The sequence below is a fragment of the Camelus bactrianus genome, chromosome 5 (assembly GCF_048773025.1).
Source record: "Camelus bactrianus isolate YW-2024 breed Bactrian camel chromosome 5, ASM4877302v1, whole genome shotgun sequence".
Taxonomy (NCBI): Eukaryota; Metazoa; Chordata; class Mammalia; order Artiodactyla; family Camelidae; genus Camelus; species Camelus bactrianus.
Window position 1 is genome coordinate 25,202,050 of NC_133543.1, and position 23,975 is coordinate 25,226,024.

General features: G+C 33.5%; 1 protein-coding gene across 1 annotated transcript in view; it reads right to left on the bottom strand.

Annotated features, from left to right (window-relative positions):
• The window catches only part of MCM6 (minichromosome maintenance complex component 6), a 36,750-nt gene that overhangs the window by 8,334 nt on the left and 4,441 nt on the right, over positions 1-23,975 (bottom strand). The window contains exons 3-13 of the mRNA XM_074363578.1: positions 23,422-23,532; positions 22,316-22,565; positions 20,611-20,776; positions 20,184-20,329; positions 18,966-19,116; positions 16,691-16,832; positions 12,664-12,805; positions 11,851-11,958; positions 10,670-10,825; positions 8,962-9,090; positions 6,956-7,117 (exon numbers count right to left, since the gene is read on the bottom strand). Of these exons, the coding sequence (XP_074219679.1) occupies positions 6,956-7,117; positions 8,962-9,090; positions 10,670-10,825; positions 11,851-11,958; positions 12,664-12,805; positions 16,691-16,832; positions 18,966-19,116; positions 20,184-20,329; positions 20,611-20,776; positions 22,316-22,565; positions 23,422-23,532 (1,663 nt within the window). The remainder of the gene's footprint in view (positions 1-6,955; positions 7,118-8,961; positions 9,091-10,669; positions 10,826-11,850; positions 11,959-12,663; positions 12,806-16,690; positions 16,833-18,965; positions 19,117-20,183; positions 20,330-20,610; positions 20,777-22,315; positions 22,566-23,421; positions 23,533-23,975) is intronic.

The window sequence follows — 23,975 nt, forward strand, 5'->3', positions numbered from 1 at the left end:
AAATGGCAAAATATCCTTTCTTATGGGTGAGTTGTATTCCATTACATATATATGCTGCATCTTCTTTATCCATTCATCTACTGATGTGCACTTATAATGCTTCCATATCTTGACACTTATAAATAATGTTGCTGTTAACAGTGAAGTGTATGTATCTTTTTGAATTAATTCTTATTTTGTGGTTGGCTTTATTCCTTTGATAACCATGTAAGTTTAAAAAGCTAAAGCTCTAAATGTTCTTAGAAACAATGTACAGTACATATATGTAAATTTTTTAAATATGTGCAGTATATTGTGTATATGTATTTACATGCAATACATTGTATATGTGCAGTCAAACTGTAACAATTCTATCTAATAAAACTGAAAAATGAAAAAAAAAGCTTACTCAGAAGAAAAATGACATGTCAGCATTTTGGGGGGATTGCTTTAAGTTCTTGTATAAATAACCATCTAAATCTACTCCCTTCCTAACTAGCTGAGCCCCATAACAACAGATAACAACAGCATAGCAGCCTCTTTTTTTTTTTTTTTAATTCATTACCACCTGCGAGGAAAATTTAAGTCATTTGAAAACAGTCAACATCAATACATAGGCCAATGAAGTTACTGGTCTATAAAAATAAAGAAAGAATAGTTTGGAAACAGAAAAATATCAAGTTACATGAGGGAAAAATTAATAATCAAGGGTTGGCCTCAGATTTCCCCAAAGCAACAGTTAATGTCTGTTGGCAGCAGGATACAGTAGAAAAATTTATAAGCAAAGTAAGTATGAGCAAGAGGCTGTAGATCAAGCCAAGCTGTCTTTCAGGTAAAGGCTACAAATAAACCCTGCTGAACCTAACGGTCAGGTAATATTATTCTCATACTCATACTCATAAAGAACTTTTCTTTTTTTTTTCAGTTTTAATATACTTTTATTGAAGTACAGTGAGTTTACAATGTTGTGTAAAGAATTTATCTTTAAAACATTTTTTTTTCATTGAACTCTTGAAAGGAGGCCAAATTTCAATCAGCTAAGAGATAAATTAGGAAATTGTAATAAAATTATCTTCAATGAGCCTTGCATATATTTAGCTAAAAAACTAAGACTAAAACAAATGTGGGAATTAAGAGTGACAGAACACAATGTAAACAGTATATGCCCTAAAGACAGAGGGATACAGGGAAATGCAATAGATGAGTAAATTTGCTGATTGCCTCTTACCTGTAATAGATGAAAGTCAATAGATGATAAATCAAGTGATGGATAAGCATATTTGACTGCACAAGGGTAAACAGTAAAATATAATTTACTAAAATCAGGTGGTTGAGAGGGAAGGGAGGAGGAAAGAAGATGAAAGACACCAGTTTTATCACTGCTTATAGTAGGGAAACAGGAGGAACCAAGGGTACAATATAAAGCTATAATAATAAAAGTAACTACTAAAATAAAATACAAACTTTGTGAATCTCAAAATTGCACATACAAGCAAAAGTAAAGAGACTACATAAAGAAAAGTCTTTTCAACTATGAAAAGAAAAAAAAAATCTCTCATACCAATAAATGGAAATGGGTTTAGGTTACATATTTTAAAAAGATTTTCTGTTTGGGTCACAAAACAAAGCCCAACTCTATGCTTTATATAAGACACACAAATTTATTCAGAAATGGTGAAAAATTCCCTCAAAGTCTCTGCAAGGAACCAACCCTAACACCATCTTGATTTCAGACTTTTGGCCCCAGAACTGTGAGAGAATAAATTTGTTTTTTTCAGTCACCTCCTCCCCCACCAAAAGAAAGAAATAGTGAAAAATAAAAACTTAGGCAAAGGTATACCAAAGAAAGCAAGGTGGAGTTCAGGCCAAAAAGCATAAATGAGACAAAGCTAGAGGTTAAAAATCACAGTGAAAGTATATGTATCAGTTAATAGAAAAACAGTATTAGTAAAGTAGAAATTATAGGAGCTAAAAGGATAAATACAAAGAGACAGTAACTACATTATTGGTAGAGAAATAAAAAACTATTAACAGGAGGCTTTTACCTTTCAATCTGGAGAAGATACAGTAGACCAAGCCCTAAAGGTAACCCCTACTTCAGATATATATAAAATTATGTACATTGTGAACACAGACTAGGTCTTCCTTTAAAGTGCTCCCTGGAACATTTATGAAAATTGACACTGGGATATAAAGAAAACAACCATAAAACCAAATCCCCAAAAAATCAAAACTAAATGAGAAACAGACATCATTTTCTAATCACAATGTAGTAAAATTAAAACAAGCAACCAAAAAACCCACATTCTACCTGGATATTATTAAACTCTGAAACAGCTCATAGAAGTGGTTACTTTTCTAGGAAAATGTAACTTACCAAAAGTGACCCAAGAAGAGACAGAAAATCTAAACAACACAGATTTCCATGGCAGAAATTAAGAACCATGCACCCAAACTGCATATACTAGACAGACAGGGTTTTACTTTAAAATTCTTAACAATAAAATGGCACATCATTTTAATGCAGTAGAAAACCATTCTAGGATAGAAGAAAAAGGGAAAATCTTCCAAAAATTAAAATGAAATAATAGCCATGGTACCAAAATAAAGATTGGAAAAACAAACAAGAACACGTGGAGACCAATGTCATTTGTGAGTACTGTTTAAAAAATTCTAAGTAAACAGTAAATAGAAATCAAATGCATTAAAAAAAAGTGGGATTTACTCTAGGAAGGCTTGATATTAGAAAGTGTATTAATTTATTTTTTGTATTGATAGTACTAGGAGAAAAAAAAAATCATGATTAACTCTATAGACACCAAAAAGACACCTGGTTTAAAAAAAAAAATCGATCTTCTTGATAGAAACACTCAAGATAGGAATAATAAATGTTCCTATTGATATAAACATATTGTATCTCAGACACAGAGCCAATCAGGAACTAGAAAAAAAGGTCCAACGCCATAATTATTAGACACTGTATTGCAAAAGTAAAAGAAAATTAAATTAGTGATGAATATGGGAAAAGATTAGTTTAGTTTTCAGTAAGAATGGAAAGAACATATCCCACTATATCATTTGCAAGTAAGAATGAAAACCTGGAAAATCAATAGATTCAAATGAAAAACTATTACAAACAGTAAAAGGTATCCGTATGGTACAGAACTAGCACACAGAACTCAGTAATTGATATATATAAGCAACAACCAGTTAAAAGATAATGGGAAAAAAGTGTACCTTGAAGATCAAGAAAAATTACATAATATCAAGAAATAAATTCAATAAGAAACATGCAAAAATCACATGAAGAAAAATTTAAAATCTATTGAGTGAAACAAAAGACTTAAGTAGAAAGATAATGATGTCTGTGGTAATCATCAGAACTGTTCACAAATGTCTGCTTTTTTCATTTTAAGTACCTGATAGGAAGGCACTTTTTTAACCACATGAACTTAGTCATGGCCCTGTTAATTCCACTGACAAATGAACTGTGAGCAGTAGTGCCATGTCATTTCTAGACAGAAGGCTAACACATGATATGTGGTTTACCACCTTTTCTCTGTCTTCTGTGATCATGGAAGCATATGCCAAGAAAAAGCCTTTACATCAGCCTGAATTTCTGAGTGATGTGAAGAGAGCCTCTGGCTAACATAAACAGATATGAAGCATGTGCAAAAACTGTTTTAAACAGCTTAGATTTTTATAGCAACATAATCTATATTATAACTGCTATTATGTTTTCTCACATAGGAAAAATCATCATAAAGATGTCAATTCTCCATATCACCATATGAATTTAATGTGCTCTCAATATCAATAATTAAAAAAAAAACAAAAAACTAAGCCACCTGGTTATTAAGTTCACAACAGCCAAAGAGAACAATGCAGCGGAACTAGTTGTGCATTTAAAATATAAAGCCTCATTGATTAAAATATTGTGCTACTAATGCAAGAGGAGGCTGACAGATCAAAGGAACAGGAAAAAAAATTTCAGAAAGAGATCCTAACACAAGAATTTAATATGTAATAAAAGCATACCAAACCAGTGTGGAAAAGATAGATTTTTCAATAAACGGTGTTGGAACAACCAGAAAGCCAGATTAGAAAAGAATCAAGTGATTCATACCTCACATCTTACAGCAGAATAAATACCAAATATTTTAAAGATTTAAATACAAACAATGAAACCATCTAAGTGTTTCAGGAAATTCTGAGAAAATTCTCTGATTAAATTTTAGAGTAGTGGAGGCCTTTCTAATAAGATAGTAAAAAATGAATGAAGAATATGAACATAAAAGGAGGTAGAAATGGCTCTTAAATAAATGCAAAAACACTCAATTTTACTCAGAAAATGTATTTGTATGCACATATGTATATATACATGAGTGTATTATTTATTTTCGTATCATTTGAATTTGCTACCTATTAGGGGAAAAAAAGAAAAAAAGGAAAGAAAAATCTATTAGAGATTCTCCAAGACACATGTCAGTTCTGTGAAACTCACTTTAGGAAACATTACAATAAAAAAAAAAAAAAAGGTACAAAGGTTAGTATAGTTTTTAAGAATTCCCCTCCACCATGACCTATTCTTTCTCTGCAGATTCCACTATATTATTCCAGACAGATACCTTCTGCTTTTTTAAAAAAAAACTGAAGTGTAGTTGATTTACAACGTTTCAGGAGTACAGCAAAGTCATTCAGTTATATATGTACATATATATAGTTTCAGATTCTTTTCCATTATATATTATTACAAGAAATTGAATATAGTTCCTTGTGTTATATACAGTGGGTCCTTGTTGCTTATTTATTTTATAGTAATGTGTATCTCTGAATCCCAAACTTCTCATTTATCTTTCTACTGCCCTTTTCCATTTGGTAACCATAGTTTCCTTTCTACGTCTGTGAGTCTATTTTTGATCTGTAAATAAGATTTGTATCTTTTTTTTTTAAGATTTCACATATAAGTGATATTACATGATATTTGTCTTTCTCTGACTTACTTCACTTAATATGATAATCTCTAGGCCTATCCATGTTGCTGCAAATGGCATTATTTCATTCTTTTTTATGGCTGAGTAATATTCCATCTCACTCACACACACACACACACACACACACACACACACACACCATCTTTATCCAGTCATCTGTCAATAAACATTTACTTTGTTTTCACGTCTTGACTATTGTAAATAGTGCTGCTATGAACATTTTAGGGTACATGTGTCTTTTCAAATTATGAGTTTTCTCTAGATATATACCCAGGAGTGGGACTGCTGGATCACAGGGTCAATCTAATTTTAGTTTTTTAAGGAACCTCCATACTAGATACCCATGCTCTTGCTAAACTTCCCACTTTCACTCTAAAAATGCCTATCAAAATTCTATATGTCAGTGCTCAGTTTTAAATGTTGGCATCTCCCCAAACCTTTGTCCTTCTTTAGGAAAGAATTCATTGATCTCTATATTCTTTGCTGGTGACACTCTATCATAATATCCTTCCTTTCATACTTCACATGCTTAATTAAATATATATCTTGCTCCCACCAAATTATCAGCAATGGAAGACAGAGGCTCTATTATTCATCCCTCAACCTACAAAGATGTCCACTGAAAGTCAGGAGAATCAAAGAATATCAAGTAAGACAGTGTGAAAGTTTTTGTAAATAGTAAAGCACCATATCAGAGAATTTGAAAAATTAAATGAAAAGAAAAAAAGCCAAAAAAAATGAAGTCTATGGGATAGAAATGGTGAATGAGGTCAGAACAGTGGTTACTCATGGGGAAGGGTACAAAGGAACTTTCCAGGATGATGTAAACACACTATATTCTAAGCTGGGTAGCCACAAGGGTGTATATAAAGTTGGAGCCATACACTTTCCTCTATGTGAATTATATCTCAGTCATACTATTAAGAAAAATAGCCAAACTCTTCAAACAAAATCTTACACTGTTTAGATGACTGGATAAAGAAGTTGTGGTATATTTAAACAATGGAATACTACTCAGCAATAAAGAATAAAATGCTATCTGCAGCAACATGGATGGATCTGCAGATTGTCATTCTAAGTGAAGTAAGCTAGAAAAAGAAAAATACCATATGATATCACTCATTAAGTGGAATCTAAAGAAAAAAAAAAAGAGGACATTAATAAACTCATCTACAAAAGAAACAGACTCGCAGACATAGTAAACAATCTTATGGTTACCAGGGAAAGGAGGTGGGAAGGGATAAATTTGGGAGTTTGAGACAAGCAAATGTTAATCACTATATATAAAAATAGATTAAAAAACAAATTTCTTCTGTACAGCACAAGGAACTATATTCAATATCCTGTAATAACCTTTAATAAAAATATGAAAATGAATACATGTGTATATATATGCATGACTGGGATATTATGCTGTACACTGGAAACTGACACATTGTAACTGACTATACTTCAATTAAAAAAAAATCTTAAAAAGCAGAGATGAGGGTGTGAATGTACTTCCATACTGCTCCCCGTTTACTCCCTAAATATCCACTGACATGTATCTGTAGAACCTAGGGCTCAAAGAACAATTTAATATCTACATATTATACAAACCTAAGGAGCAGAATTCCTCCTTAGGAGACTGAGGGCTACATTATCATTTCTGTATTCCTCAGGACAGAGGCCTAGCACACTGTAGGGTTTAAACAAAATTTTCTTGAATGAATGGCATTAATCTTGAATTCACTTCTATATGTTCTGTATAATCTACATTATGATTATTACTCATTACTATTAATCTAACTACTACATTCAATAAATGGAGAGCAACCTTCTTCAAAGGAAAAAACCCCAGGGTCAGGTATCCTATGAGCACTCAACAGTTATATAAAGATAAATTTGCAGCAAATGCTGGATGTCCTATACTAAGCCAAAAACATGCTTATAAGCCAACAAATCAATTTCTCTTTCCCATTATGTTAAAGTGATTTTGATACCTCATCACAGCAGTGCATCCGAGCCATTGCTTCAGAGAGACGGATCATGCTCTCAAGCTGTCGCACTGTAATCCTCCATGAAGACTTGGTTACTCCAGAACCATCCCTCTGGCGGAGGCGTTTATATTGTTCCACAATGAAGTCCTCTGACTCTTTAGAAATCTGTTCAAGAACATCAATGAAGTCAGAGCATTCCTACTTAATGGGAGCTACATTAAACTTTAGTTTTTAAGAGCCTCCCAGATATTCTGGGGAAACTGCAAAGGTCAATACTTTGAAACCAATGACAAGGAATTAACACTGAAATGCCTTTCAAAAGAAACTAACACTAAGGAGGACTATGAATTCCATGTACTAATTTTATGAACAGGAAGACAGCAGAGTTAGTATAAGCGAATGACCATTTTTAAAAGATACGTGCTAAAAAAAAAAAGGAAAAAGGATATGTACTTTTATATGCAAGATGCCAAAGATCACTAAACAAATTAGTACTCAGGCTATTCTTGAGGCTCAGTTATTAATGTACGCAGTCTTTGGGAAAAAGAGAGGTCAATATATATAGTAGTCCCCCCTTCTCTGGGGCTTCACTTTCTGTGGTTTCAGTTACCCATGGTCAACTACGGTCCAAAAATATTAAATAGAAAATGTCAGAAAGAAACAACTCATAAGTTTTAAATTGTGCACTGTTCTCAGTAGTGTGATGAAATTTTACACTGTCCAATATCCCACACCCAGGATGTGAATCATCCCTTTGTCCAGTTTGTCCACACTGTTATCTGCTACCTGCCTATTCGTCCCTCAGTAGCCATCTCAGTTATCAGATTAGCTGTTGCGGTTAACACAGCAGCGCTTGTGTTCAACTAACACTTATTTTACTTAATAATGGTCCCAAAGCACAAGAGTAATAATTCTGGCAATTCAGGTATTCTCTTATTGTTCCTAATTTAGAAATTAAACTTTATCACAGGTATATATGTATAGGAAAGAACATAGTATATATAGGGTTTGGTACTATCTGTGGTTTCAGGCATCCACTGGGGATCCTGGAATATATCAACTGTGGGTAACAGGGAACTGCTGTATATGTACTAGCTATTTCAGTAAACCTTATTATTTGTTGAATAACAACAAAGTGAGGCACACTTAAAGACTCCTCAGTTTTTCAAAGCAAGGAACTCAGCATATTTAGGAAGTATGCAAAGGTCACAGAGGGACCAGCCTATAGTCATGAGCAAATGCAAACAGAAGTGATGCTTTACCCTTCCCTTGGGACAGTGAGAGTCAATCCCAATATTATGGAAAATCAAATGAAGATGATGGATAATTAAAATCTAAGCATAATTCTCAAAAGTCAAGCCAGAAATAGTGTAAAAACCTCAACCAGAATCAAATAAAACTTTTTTTTATATTTTATTTTAGGAAAATACCAAACAAAATATGCATTATGGAGGTTTATTTTAAAAATAAATGCCCAAGTGAGTATCCTGGATCCAGTACTAATTTAATCCAGTGAACTACATCAATTACTGTATTATAATGACCTAAAGGAATCCAAGTTTTTCCTCAGAGAAAGACTCAAGAGCATTCAGTAGACTACTGATTTAAGCACATGAAGTTTTAAGATTCTTAGGAATAATGGTTAAATAAAAGGATGGCCTACTTTATTTGGCTATTCAAAACTCTTCATCCATAAAGATCTTTTTATTAGCATCTAACAAGTAAAAGAAATGGAATAAGTAAATTTTTTTAGACTTGTAAAAATTTCCTTTTTTTAACTGTCTCTGAAGAAACAAAACTATTCTCAAACAAAACAAAAAAGCAAAAACAAAAAACAGAAACAACAAAAAACCCCAAAACCCCAAATCAAACAAAACCAACCAACCAAACAACCTTAAAAAAAAAAACCCCAAACAAGTCAGGTTCAGTTAATTAACATGTAATACTTTGCTTAAGTACCACTTTCATATACTCCTTATGCCCAATTACAGTAGAAAAGGGCAGGTTACCTTGGGTTTAAACTGTCTTGCAAAAAGAAGATACCTCCTGATGTCATCAAGGGAATAGACACGATCAATTGAATCCTCAATTCTTGAATGCAAGTCTACTATTCGTCTGGCAATAGCATAATCTGTAACCTTATTCAAAACAAGAAAATCATTTTGATCAGTTATAGTAATATCCACTCTGGACCATCCCACCAGGCATTAAGAAATTATTTATAGCTAACAATAAGCTCTATTATGCCACCATAAGGTGTATTAATGGGTTCAAGTTTCTGAGGCAAGTACCAGTTTCATCCAGAATCAAAAGTTTAAATGTATACCTTTGCCTCATTCTAAGACTACTCCTGAAAGAATTAACTGACTTCAACATGCCAGAAATAAGATTTCTAGGGCCCTTAGTATATGCCAGGCACTACTGCCTCAAATATGTCTAAAAACATTAATCCACGTACTCTCACAAAATCCTTTTTATTAGGTAGGTAGTATTACCCCATTTTACAGATGAGTAAATTGAGGCCTGGAAAGATTAAGTAACTTGTCCAACATCACAGTAGTAAATAACAGCAAGGATTCGAAGAGTCTAGCTTCAGAGTCTGTCCTCCTAGCTACATTATGTTGCTGCTTATGAATATATGAAGATAATCATGATAGAATTGTTATTAAAATTGAAAAAGTAAAATCATACTAAAAATATGCAATTTACTGTCAAATGGTACAGAAAAAAAATGTAGAGACATAGAGCAAATGGCAAAGCATATGGGGCAAAAAGTGCGTGAACTGAAAAAAGGGTATATAGATACCATATGCACTATTGTACTTCCTGCAACTTTTCTGTAAGTTAGAAATTATTTCCAACTAAAAAGTTAAAAAAAATTAAAAAGTTAAAAAACTAATTTAGTAAAATATGTATAGACAGAAATATATAGATTTGTGAAGGAAAACAAACCAAAACATAAAAATCGAAACCCTGTAAACATTCACATTGATAGAAGACAGCTTTTATTTAGGTAATATTTAAAATTTTGCTGTAAGCAAGAGGTATGCACGTGCCTAAAGTAATGTCGGATCTTCATGTAATTAAAAGGATAGCACAATATTACCTTCTACAGAAGGTCATTTTGTAGTTCTGTGCACATCTGAGATGTGCAATGTTGTGAAATACTTAAGTATAAAAAACTAATACTAACATGTTAGAATCCAAGTAAATTCATAATTTCACACTCAATCTTAAAACTGCTACATAATTAGGGAAAAAAAGTGACACATGCAGTAACTTGATTGAAGATACATAAAGACAAATAACTCATAATTTGAAAAGAAAGAAAAAAAGAAATTTGGTCTTCCAATTCTTTCAACCTTACCGAAAAAACAAAAAACAAACAAAATTCTTATAAAAATCTTAAAGAGTATAGTTGGGAATTAACTGTAACATGCTTCCTTTTTTTTTTTTAAATAAAGAATTAAAAAACAGTAACAAGAACAAAAAGCTTGCTATTCCTTAACACAATTAAGCAGAATGAGCAAATTCAATTGACTTTATCTTGAGTAGCTTAATAAATCTTTGTCCAATCCAATGCCACTATGAGAGAAATAAAGATCAGTGCCAACACATGCACCAGCTCTTCAAGAGTGTATCCTCCAGGCCTGTCTCACTCAATTACTCAAACTGGAAATAACAAAGGAAACTCAGAGTGACAGCTCATGTGGTTACCTCATTACACTCATCCACAAGTATAAAGAAGAGATCAAATCGGGACATGATAGGAGCTGACAAGTTTATATTCTGTTTCAATGATTTTGATCTGTCGTAGTGTCCACTGATTGGGTTTGCTGCTGCCAAAATGGACGTCCTGGCATTCAGAGTAGCCTGACCACAAAAGGAAAAATCAAGACCTGTTTAAAGAGACAACTGGAATGGCCAATAGCATACAACAAAATTCTCAGTCTCACTCATAAGTAACTAAATGCAAACAGAAATAGTAAGATTATCATCTTTCACTCACTGAATCATCAAAATTAAAGTCTGGTAATACATAATAACAAGTACTACCATATGATGTTGGTGGTATGATGTGCACACTCTTTAAGCCAGTAATTTCTTATTAAGAATTTATCTTGAAGCTAGGTACAGGAAGGTGTGCACAAGGATGTTTACTACAATATTGCTTGAGTACAAAAGACTGGAAATGACTTAAATGTCACTCTATGAGTCTGATGAGCCAAACTGGGATATATACAACTGAAAATCATGGACTAATAAAAAACCAAAGTGGATCTAACATGCACTGGTATATAGAAAGATTACCAAAATAAAATTACGAAGTTAAATGAGCAAGGAACGAAACTGTGTATATTATGCTTATTTATGATAAAATATTCCTAAAAGGGGCATAAACTCAGCAAATACTTCTGAGTATCTATTCGTGCTGGGAGTTGGAGGGGAAGATTTCTCTTTTTAACTTATATTTTAATGTACTGCTTACATTTTTCTTAACTATTTGAATGTATTACTTTTATTTTTAAAGTTTGGTTTCTGTCTAATGCTAGTTACAACACTGTATTTATTGTTTTCATTAAATAATCTGTGGATTTTGATTATTTTTGTTACAATTGGAAGCAAACTTTATCAAAGACTATAGAAGCTCTGGGGAAATTTTCTAAGTGCTAAAAATTTCACCAGTACCTACTCTACTTCTTGTCATAACATTATTTTCACAGTACCCTAAATAGCACCTATAATTTGTATCCATAATCCTCAGGGCTGTGTTTTCCATTTCAATAAACAGCATTTCATATTGAAGTAATGCATTTTACCCAAGTGATCATCTCTAGAGCTGTATTTTTCTACAAGGCTAAAGCACAATGCAATGGAACAGAAGTGGACACACATACCTTCACTCCTGCTTTAGTGATGGAGATGGTCTGCTGTTCCATGGCTTCATGAATAGCAACTTGATCCCGCACATCCATCTTATCAAATTCATCAATGCAACATACACCCTATAACCAAACAAATCTAGCATAAGAAACTGCCTTTCGGGTGTCAAACAGGAAAGAAACTCAGTGCTACCACAGAGACCTTTCCATTCTCTAAACAATGAAGATAGGTAAGTAAGCAATCCTAATTTTCCCTACCAGAGTAAGACAATACAATAGATCCCAGAGCTAGAAGGAACCATTTGCTTCTGACTCATTTTAAACTGAGTAAAACTAAAAACATAGTTACTTACTGCACTTTTACTCAACACCAAAACCTTGTGTAAATCTCAGAATCAAAATATTCTGGTCACTTCAGTATTGATTTTAGGCTGGGGAACTGAAGGGTGAAGTTGGAACATAATGTTTCTAAGTATATATAGCTACAACTTATATGCGTTCACAGATCTAAATGATATTTGACAAATACATGTGAAATGTAATGGATGCACTCATAGATATGCCACAGTCTAGTAAGCAAAAAGTGCTGAGAAGTACTAGTCAGCAAACACACCAGCTCAGGGCATGCAGTACATTCTACAGAAGTTCAGAAAGTGCTGATTAATGATGAATCCCAATTAAATTCTAGATTACTAAAACCATGAATTATTTACTAAAAGTGCTTTAAAAAAAAAAAGGATATCTTCTTAATAGACACTTATAGGTCTTTATTGATAGGGTAGGGGATATTCTGATTTACTTGTATCCAAGAGGGTAAAATGTTCTTACATTATCAGCCAGCATCAAAGCTCCAGCCTCAATGACAAACTCATGAGATTCTTCATCTCTTACAACAGCTGCTGTTAAGCCAGCAGCACTGGACGCTTTGCCACTGGTGTAGACAGCTCTGGGACTGAATTCTTCCACGTGCCTGTTCAAGGTTATCATGTTCATTAATATATGACTACTAGTATATGACATTAAAGCATCCTTTTCAAGAATCTTAGGTGATAGGATTTATGTCAAGTAAGAATTTGTATCTTAAAAAAAAAAAAGAAAGAAAGAAAGAAAGAAAGAAGCATTAAGAAAAAGCAATTCATAAAGACACATGTCATAGACCAAACAGAAAGCCTTTTTTCCTTTGGTCTTTTAAATAGGTTAAACTCATTCCTGTCAAATGGAAGATGAAGTTCATACATGATAAAAACATCAATAATAAACAGTTCAACAACAATGATCTATTAGAAGGCCTTGCACTTAAAAAATGAAAATAAAACAAAACTAGATGTGAGATTTATTTTTTAAATTATTTTTATATTTCTTTGGGGGGGGTAATTAGGTTTACTTATTTTGATGGAAGTACTGGGGATTAAACCCAGGACCTTGTGCATGCTAAGCATGTGCTCTATCACTGGGCTATAGCCTCTCCCACCTGGATGTAAGATTTATTCCAAAAAAGCAAGGCTGGTTTAACATCTAAGAATCAATACTACATCACATTAATAAAGGATAAGAACCATCTCAATACAGATGCAAAAAAAAAAGCATGTGACAAAATCCAACACCCTTTCATGACAAAAACTCTAACTAGAATAGAAGACACTTTCCCTCAACCTGATAAAGGGCATCTATGGAAACCCACAGCTAACATACTTAACGGTAAAAAGCTGAAAGCTTTCCTCCTGAGAGCCAGAACAAGACATGGGGCCTGCTCTTGCCATTTCTGTTCCACATTATACTGAAAAGTCCACCAAAGGCAATTAGGCAAGAAAAAGATAAAGGCACCCAGATTTTTAAGGAAGAACAATTATCACTGTTTGCAGCTAACATGATCTTGGAGAGAAAATCCTACAGAATCCACTAAAAGCAGAACTACAAAAATTAGTTCTTGCAATGTTGTAATATGGAAGATCAATAATCAATTATATTTCTAAACACTTGCAATGAACAACCTAAAAATGAAACTAAGAAAACAGCTCCATTTATAATAGCATCAAAAAGAATACAATTCTTAGGAATAAATTTAATAAAAGAAGCATAAGCTTATATCCTGAAAACTGCAAAACATTGTTGAAAGAAATTAAAGAAGACCTAAATAAATGGAAAGACAGCCCATGTTCATGGATCAAAAGACTTAATACTGTTAAAAAGCAAACAGACCTCAAATTGATCTACAGATTCAGCGCACTCCCTATTAATATCATGGCTAACTTCTTTGTAGAAATGGACAAGCTGTTCCTAAAATTCATGTGGAAACTCAAGGGACCCAGAAAAACTAAAACAATCTGGAAGAAAAACAGAGTTGGATGACTCACAATTCTTGACTTTAAAACTTACCACAAAAGCTATAGTAATCAAGACAGTGTGATACTAGCCTAAGGACAGACATAGGGAATAAAATTTAATTGAAAGTGCTGAAATACATTCTCATATTTATGATCGAATGATTGTCAACAAGAGTGCCAAAATAATTCAATGGAGCAAAAGAATAGTCTTGATTTGGGGACAATCGAATATCCAAATGCAAAAGAATAAAGCTGAACCTCTACTTCAAACCATATACAAAAGTTAACTCAAAATGGACCAATGACCTAAATTTAAGAGAACTAAATTAAAGAATACAAGAATAAAATAAATAAAAGAAACAAAAACAAGGACTTGAACAGATATATTGTGACCTGAACAGATACTGTGAAAATTCACAAAAGCCCAAAGGTAGGAACAACTCAAATGTTCACTGATGAATGGATTAATAAAATGTGATAAATACAATGAAGTATTATGCAGTCTTAAAAAAGAGGGAAATTCCAAGACATTCCACAACATGGATGACCCCTGAATACATTATCCTAAGTGAAATAAGCCAGTCACAAAAGGACAAATATACATGATTCCACTTATATGAAGGACTAGAATAATCAGATTCAGAGACAAAAAGCAGAATTTTGGTTGCTAGGGGATGAGGAGAGGGAGGAATGGGGAGTTATTGTTCAATGGGAACAGTTTCAGTTTGAGAAGATCAGAAAGTTCTGAAGATGGATGGTGGTGATGGCTGCACAATTTGAATGTGCTTAATGCCACTGAAGTGTACATGAAAGATATTTAAGACAGTAAATCTCACGTGTATTACAATAAAAAAAGGGTGAAAAACTTATACACTAATGTTCAAAGCTTCATTACTTATAAAATACAAAGTATAAACTATCTAAACTTCCATTAACTGATGAATAGATAAATATGATACATACATATGACAAAAGATTATCAGGCAATAAAAGGAAATTATGTACTGATGCATATTACAACATGGCTGAACCTTGACAATATAGTAACTGGAAGAAGCCAGTCACAAAGACCCATAGAATATGATTCCACTTATATAAAATGTCCAGATAGACACAAAAGTAATTATCCATTGCCTATGGCTAGCAGAGAGAATGAAGAGTGATTGCTAGTGGGTACAGGATTTCTTTCTGGGTGATGAAAATGTTCTAAACTGAGTTTGGTGGTGGTTGTATAACTTTGTGAAAATACTAAAATGGAGTGAATTTTAAGCTATGTAAATTATATTGCAATACAGATGCTAAAAACCCCACTAGACAGATATAAAGGCTATTTCTGCCTAAGACAATCATGTACAATACAATACTGCTATCAGAGGAAATATGTAGTACATTTTTTTGTGGTGGTGGTAAGGAGGCAGAAGAGGACATAAAGAGGAAAAAAATAATTCCTTTTAAAATACGACTACTATCTTCAAATCTAGAACTCAGTCCCTGATATACTTAAAGGAAATAGTATTTAACAAACTCCAACTTAAGATGGTCTATATTCTAGAACACTGCCATGTTAAAAATCTCCCAAACAAATAAAGGAAAGGCAGCTTGACATAGTACAAAAAGCACATGCTTTGTAGTCAAATGCTGAGTTCTAATATTCATGGCTTAGAGTCACTTGTTAGCTATGAGAAGTTGGGTAAGTTACTGAGGCTCAGAGAACTTTTGTTTGCCTCCCTAAAATAAGAGGATAATATTACTTGCCTGTTTGAATGCTGCTAGGTTAAGACATAACACACACACAATCATCAAGAACATAGCAGATGCTCAAAAACTCATTGTTATTATCTTGACCTCTAAGTTTCTTAAAAGTTTGAAAGTGTTTACTATAGTTTCTACAAAAAAGCAAAAATTGCTACAGTGGTACTCATACTGAAAAGTTTAGCATAAAATGTCTTGTTTTTATAGCACTGCTTTTGGAAAGAGTGTTCTGTTTAAGAACCTTAAAATGTTTATATTCTTAATCTCAGCAATCCTATGGCTAGGAATTTCCCCCAAAGTGGGGGAAAAACTTATACATACTATGATGTTCACTGTATTAACATCTATAATCATTAAAATAAACTACTCTGTTAAATTATCTAGTATCAGGTTAGGAAAATGACTTTTTAAGTTATAGTTTACCAGAAAAAAAAATTGTGAAAATAAAGAAACACAGGAAAATATTTAGGGTAACTCAAAATTAAAAATACACATGCTGTGACTTACAATCATGTATTCAAAGTCTTTTATACAAAGATCAAAAGAATTCTATGTGGGATTGAGATTATAATTTTTCCCCATTTCAAAAAATTATAAAATGTTGTTACATTCTACTTAACAAATTAAGGTGTAATCTAAGAATTATATAGTCAACAGTCATAATGTATACTCTTGCTCTGGTAAAGGCACACTGACTGCATTCTTGGTAGCACAGAAAGCCTGTAACTACTGTTCTAGGTATACTGTTCTCTGCTGTACTATCTCAGACAAACACTTACTTGAGAAACTGGCTCTTAGCTGTACTTGGGTCACCAACAATGCAAACATTTATGTCCCCTCGAAGAGAGGTTCCCTCCCCCGTTGTCTTTGGAACGCCACCAAAGAGCATCAGCAAGACACCCCGTTTTACTTCATCATTGCCTGAAACAAAAACCCAAGGTATTTTTCAACATGAAGTTAAACAATTTCACAGGAAACTACAAAGGTGTATTTACCAACCAAAAGAGCAGAGATAGCTAAAGCAAAGTTTAGACTGGAGTAAAAATATCTGGTTTCTAATCCTGGTTCTTGCTCTCTGAACATAAAGTCACCTAATCACTGTTCTAATGTCTTCACTTAATCACAGACACCAATGCTCACCATTCTAAGAGACTTTCCTTGTCCGTAAGTCCTACTTCCTACACAAAGCCTTCTCTGATGTCACAGTCCCCAAATATCTCTCCCAATAAATAAACTATGTCCATTGCAGCCTACCACATTTGCTAGTTCTTTCTCTTGCAGTTCTATCAAGTTTGAGGAAATGGTCCACAACTTACTTCTTTTGTATCAGAATGGTGAACCATGCTAACATAAATACATGCTAATTGAACTGAAATGGATTAGGTAAGATGCAAATGTGATTTACATCTGCTTCTAAAAAACCCAATATAAGAAGGAAATGTGGTTAAAAAAAAAGACCAGATTATTAGAAATGTGATACTGAAAGAAACATTTTCTCTTTTAATTATGATGACTTTCTGTGAATTCCATTTACACAATGCTAGGCACATTTAGACAAATCACCCCTTAAAAGCAGAAAATTAAAAAACCATTCCAAAAATAAAATTTCTATGACTGACCTATATGAAACAAATGTGTTGGAGGTGTGGTCGGTTTTAAATAGACCACAAATTCTTTGATAATCCTCATTTCCAGATAGAGCTTAATTCTCCTCTCCTTAAATGTGGATGAACTTCCAAGACTAGGTCCTGAGAAGCATTTTGTTTCCTCCTTATTTTGCTCTCTTGGACTACATGCTCTGGAGGAAGCCAGCTGCTGGGTTTTGACTACATTAAAACAGCCCAATGGAAGAGACTCATGTGGCAAGGAATTGAGGCTTCCAGCTAACAACTAGCAATAAGAGATAAGCAGTGAGTGAGTCCCCTCGTAAGAGGACCCTCCAGCCCAAGTCAAGTCTTCAGATAACTGCAGCCCCAGTTGATGTCTTGGTGACAAACTCATCAAAAACTAAGCCAGAATCACCCAGCTACACACCCAGTCTCTCTCAAATTCCTTACCTACACACTGTATGAGATGTTTGTTGTTTAAAGCCATGAATTTTGGGATAATTTGTTATGTAGCAATAGACTAATTTATGGGGGGAATGAACCAGCATAAAAATTTGACACTTATCATTATAAGGGAGGACACTCTATTAACATAGAGGACTTCAGTTCAATTTCACTGAACAATTATTTAAATAGGAAAAAAGGGTTAGTTTTTATTGACTAAAAATATATACCTAAGAGAAATACCCATAATCTTATAAATTCTTGCCACAACTTCAACTAAACATGGAAAATAAGGATGGAAAAGGAAAAGGGTAAAGCATAGGGCCTGAAAATTTAATCATATCCTTCAACACACAAGGAGATTTTAATGCCAGTGAGCAGCTAGTAACCAAAAGCTAAGAAAATGTGAAAGAAGAAACCACAAAGTACAGGCACAGTACATACAACTAAAAAACATAATGAAATCTCTCCGTAGTGAAAATTAAAAAGAAAAACAAGATCAGCATATTAATCTAGCATATTATCATATACTTAAGTGCAGTTCTGTCCTAAAGCCAGAAAAAGAAGACTAAATAACTTTTTTTCTTTCAAAAAAATTTGTGGTAAAATATACACAACAGAAAATTTACCATTTCAACCATTTTTAAGTGTACAGTTCAGTGGAATTAAGTACATTCACTACCTTTTATAACCATCACCCCTATCCATTTCTAGAACTTTTCATCATCTTAAACAGAAACTATCCATTAAACAATAATTCTCTATTTCTCTTCCCACCAGGTAATGTCTTTCTACTTCGTCTCTATGAATTTACCTATTCTAGGTACCTCATTTTAAGTGCAATCATATATCTGTCCTTTTACAAACAACTTTTTAAGACCCCTTCTAAGTCCACTAAAAAACTTCCATGATCAGATTTATGTGCTTTAAAAAGTCACATGTTGCTATTTTATAACCATTACTTTGATCTCAATTTTAGACAACAAATGGATAGAACTCTTACCATGTATGGTAGGGAACAGGCTTGTACAAAGATTGTGGTATAGATTTTTATCTTGACTCATTTCAAACACTTTCTCCCACTCTTTCACAGTCATTTGGTTCTTAATGCTCTCAGCTGTCTGTTCCTCATCTCGAAGCTCTTTTCCTCCAAACTGAGGGGTGGAGAAGAAAGGAAAAAATAGAAATAATCAAAATACCCTCCCACTGGCTTTGGCCAAGCCAGACACTTAACATCATTTACATGGTTCTGTATAATTGTAAAGTTTATGTGTATAAAGTGAAGCTGTTTCTGTGAAACTGTATATTTTATAAATAAATATACTGCTACTTTGAAAAAAAAAAAAGTCAAAATAATGTGAAAGAGAAGAAATGTCACCACAAACAAAATACAGCCTTGGGAGGTCAACTTTAGAATCTGCTGACTTTATGTAAAGGTTTTGGAAAAATCTAATCAGTATGTCCTAAGTTAATCAATATACTAAAGAGCTTGTCATTTGTCCAGGGAATTAAAAATAACAAAAAAGTTGTGGTAAGCGTGGGGTAGGTATAGCTCAATGGCAGAATGCATGCTTACCCTACATAAGGTCCTGGGTTCAATCCCCAGTACTTCCATTAAAATAAATAAACAAATAAACCTAATTACCTCCTCCCTACAAAAAACAAACAAAAAAGCTACAACCATTGTTTCATATTGCTATCTAAATGAATCTAGATGCCCAAGAGATAAGCCATAACAGAATGTTAATCACTGATACGAAGATGAAAATGAAGTAACAGAGTATTATGTTCACCCCTTGTTTTCCAATACTGGAGTATTTTCCAGACTTTTCACTGTTACCCCATCCTGGATACAAAATCAAGTTCTGAAAAACTATAATATTGGAAGTCCATCACTCTTAGAGCAATTTACTTTACTTGCCAGATTACTAATTTTTTCTATTTGTACTTTCTCAAGGAGCATTACAGAGGAACTGTGACAATTAAAAACAAAAACAGAAAAGCCACTATAATTTTGTACCAATGGTCTTAAAGCACTGGGCTCTTATGTATGAAAACTAGTAAGACTTTTCCCTAAGTCAGAAAAGTAGACAAGAGATTTGGTTTTAAAACATATCTCAACCTAACCCCCTGCCTTTAACACTGAATTTCAGAGGAATATAACTTTGTGGCAGCCTCAGGGGATGTCTTTCCCAGGCATTGCCATTCTACTAAGACTCACCCTTGGATTGGTTGGTGCAACACAGCAGGCAAGAAAGACCAGCCTATATGAAAGATCCCTAACACCAAGTGCCCGGAGTCCTCGAATGCCTTCTGTCTCATATCCATCAACACCACTGACACGGGAATTAGTTTCTGCACGTGCTCCTGAAAGATTGAATAATAGGTTATTTCACAGCTGAAATACTGAAGGGGCTGAAAATCAAAACTGCTCAGATAAATGAAACTCATAAACCCCCAAATTTCATTTAGGCTTTGAAAATTTTCAGAATAGTACATTTTGTAGCAAAAATCAATTTGTCTTTATTCTCGTTACTGCTCACACTCTGATTGGTAGCCAAAAAGAAGACAAGGAAAATCCAAGAAGCTAGATACTCTGAAGTTCAGATAACTAAAAATTTGTTAAATTTGAGCTACAGATTACTGACCTGGTGTGCTAAGCTTAGACACATCAGGCACAACAATCAGTGTCCCTGTAAAGTCACACTTGTCACCACCTTGAGCTGATTCCACAGCTTCAGCCCTCAAGATCACTTCTAAACTGCGGGGGATACTCCCTCGAGGAAGCTCAGCTTGAGTCTCTTGAATACGAACCTATAAAGACAAATAAATGGCCAAGAATGAAAACAGAGTTTCCTCAAATGCCATGCAATCTAAATTAAATGCCACAAATATTAACATACCTTAAATTATCTTACCAGTTTGTAGACTTTTGACATATGCCAACATTCATCTTAAAAATTCTCTACTGTAAAACTCCTTTCAGTTTGGTAAGAGATTACATCTATTCAAAAACCTCAAATTCACTTTTACTCTCATTAAGCAATACATGAATTTTTTTTCTCTTTGTTCAAATTGCCTTTAAATATCTGTTCTGTGTTTCATCTTCCTCTAAGCTGTTAGGTAAATTTTATGAAAAATTTCACATCTGGTATACCCTCCACCTTAATGCAACTGTCAACATTATTTAATACAAATTTTCACTGAACTATTTGAAAGAAGTTGCAAAAATCAAGATACTTCACCCTTAAATATTTTAGCACTCATCTTCTAAGAAACAATCTTCTGTGTAACCACAATACCATCAATTACACCAAGAGAATTAAATCCTTAATTCCAGAATTTCTTATATTATCTAGTCCATCTTCAAATTTCTCCAATTGTCAAGAATGTCTTTTATTACAGCTGTTTTTTCCCCCCCAAACCAAGACTCAACCTAGATTCATATTTTGTATTTGGTTGTTATATCATATTCTTTATCAAATATAAAGCATCTCTTACCAAAAGTTGTTGGTAGAGTACATGCTTCTTACAAACCAAGTATCAGAATAATGTAAGAAAACTAGGTAAGGGCTAAAAACTGAATTTAATATCTTCTTTTTATTTTAGTCTGATACTCATTCTCCCTGTGCTTGAGCTGCTGCAACTTTTTTCCTCTTTGCATATCCCAGAGTTACTAAGTCCTAAAGAGATTTGAGATCTTCTCCCTTCATTCTTACTGCTACCATCCAACTCTTGCCCAGGTAACTACCACTGCCAATTAGTCTCTTATTAAATACTATACACAACTGTCCCGTTAATCTTTCTATAACAGAAAAATTCACATCCTCTGAAAATGTACTCCCCTTGCTTATCAAGGTAAGTCCAAACTTCTCAATCTGAGATTTAAGACTCCAACTACTTCCATGCCTCACACCAAATCATCACCCAGGTGATTTCCAATTTAGTTCTTCTACTTTAACCATGATAATCCTCATTGCTATCAACAAGCATGTCTATTTCCTCCCTCCTAACCAACAACTTCGAGTCTTATACCAACAAGTCTCTAATTCTCCAGTTTTCTTAACTCCAGTTCATAACAATAACAGTTACGTTTATTCTTTGACAAATACATTTTACTTGTCTGAAGATGTTCCCAATCCAAGTTATTAAAGGTTAAAAACACATTTATATATTGACAATTGAAATCTGCATTATGAATTTTTGGCTTAAATCTATAGTCACATTTGATCCTTGACTGATATAAAAACTGAGTTTAACATTCCCTAAATAAGCTTACAGTAATAATACAAGTGCCCAGAAGTGAATTATTAGCATAGGTTGAATCTGACCTTAATAAAAGTTAATAAATACCTTTTGAAAATCAACAAATCTTGATTTATTCGTATCCAGCAGGAATCTCCTTCTGTTGGCACAAACTGGATTTCGGCAGATGTTTGGCTGTGTGTATTTGAACTGCTGCTCTACATCCTTGATCACTGTCTGACAGTCCAAGCACAGAAAAGTTCCACTCACAAGCTCTGGGTGAACCGGGTGAGTCCGTACCACCTGCCCACTGATGCGAGTGAGCAAACCAATTCTGGATGAGGTGAGTTCTCGAATTCTGTTTAAAGGCAGATATTGCATTAGCAAATTTTCATTTCCAAACTAAGAAAATTTTTTCTTTTTTGGGGGGAATTAGCTTATTTATTTATTTTTTGATGGAGGTACTTCCCTTCTACCACTGAGCTATACCTTCATTCAATGATAATTTATGCTTAAAACAACAAAACATAAGGACTCTCCTATGAGAATGATTTATCAACATGCCTATTCCTTAAGTATAATGTACACACATCCACAACAAAATACATAAATACAAAATACATAAAAGAACAAATATGTTTTATATGCAAATATATTTTTTTGCTTACCTACAATTTCCAAATAAGCATATATTATTTTCATGATAAAATTATCATGGGAAAAATATTTTCCTGAACTTGGAAGTTCAGAAAACACCTTCACTTTATTTTACAAACCCACTTTTATATTAAATAACTTGGTAATTTTATAAGTAATTTCAGTAGTTTAAGTTTTCAAAATATCAGTTCAATTTATTCTTTAAATAACTGTTAAATAGGAAAAGTTTTAAACTGTTTATGTTGTTTAAGCTCTTGACAAAAATATCCAAAGTTCATTAATTTCCTTCTCAGTTTTCGTATTTTCTCAGTGAACTAATTTTTCACCCAAACATCCTTAAAAGGGGTCCTGAAATATGACAATCCCCAGAAATTATTTCACTTAACTTACTTCCCATCTCATTTCCCTGGAAATACAGATTTTCCAAAACTAAACCTTTTGGATAGCTGGGTATAACTTATTACAGATCTAAGACTATAACCTTCTGAGCTTTTGACAAGTAAGTGATGCCTATACTACCTGGTGAATTCTTTTTCTTTCAAACAAGGGTTTCTTACTTGTGTCTGGTAGGTAAATCTTGAAATGCAACATAAAAATCCTTGGCAAGAGGGATTTCTTTACGGTCTTTGACAAAGGTTTTCAAGGCCCGACAAAGGTAAGGGTAAACTCTGAAAAGCAAACAAAAAAAAATCAACTTAACATCTTCAAGAGGCTAACTGAGACCTCCTTCCCCTTTCATGATTCCTAACAGCTGAAGCTAAGGAATTTCAACTTTAGAATTTAACTCTGCAGGATACTTTCATCATCTGGTCTAGGTTTAAGAACTTCTCCAATCCTTTTTTATTCCACCATAAATACATCTAAGGCAACAGAAACATCAAAGATAAAATGCTGTTCCTGAATGTCTATTATCTTTAAATAAGCATTTAGCATGCACACTGCAAGCCACTTCTCTATCCAAGATAACTCTACCTGAACCACCTGAGCAAGGCAGCCTCTCATTTGGTGTCAAGGCCTACTTTACTTTTCTAGGTTTAATTCTTGATTGATAGGAAATGGATGAGGGCAGGGAAGGAATTTGTGTACTGGTGTGAGAGCAAGTTGGTAGAAA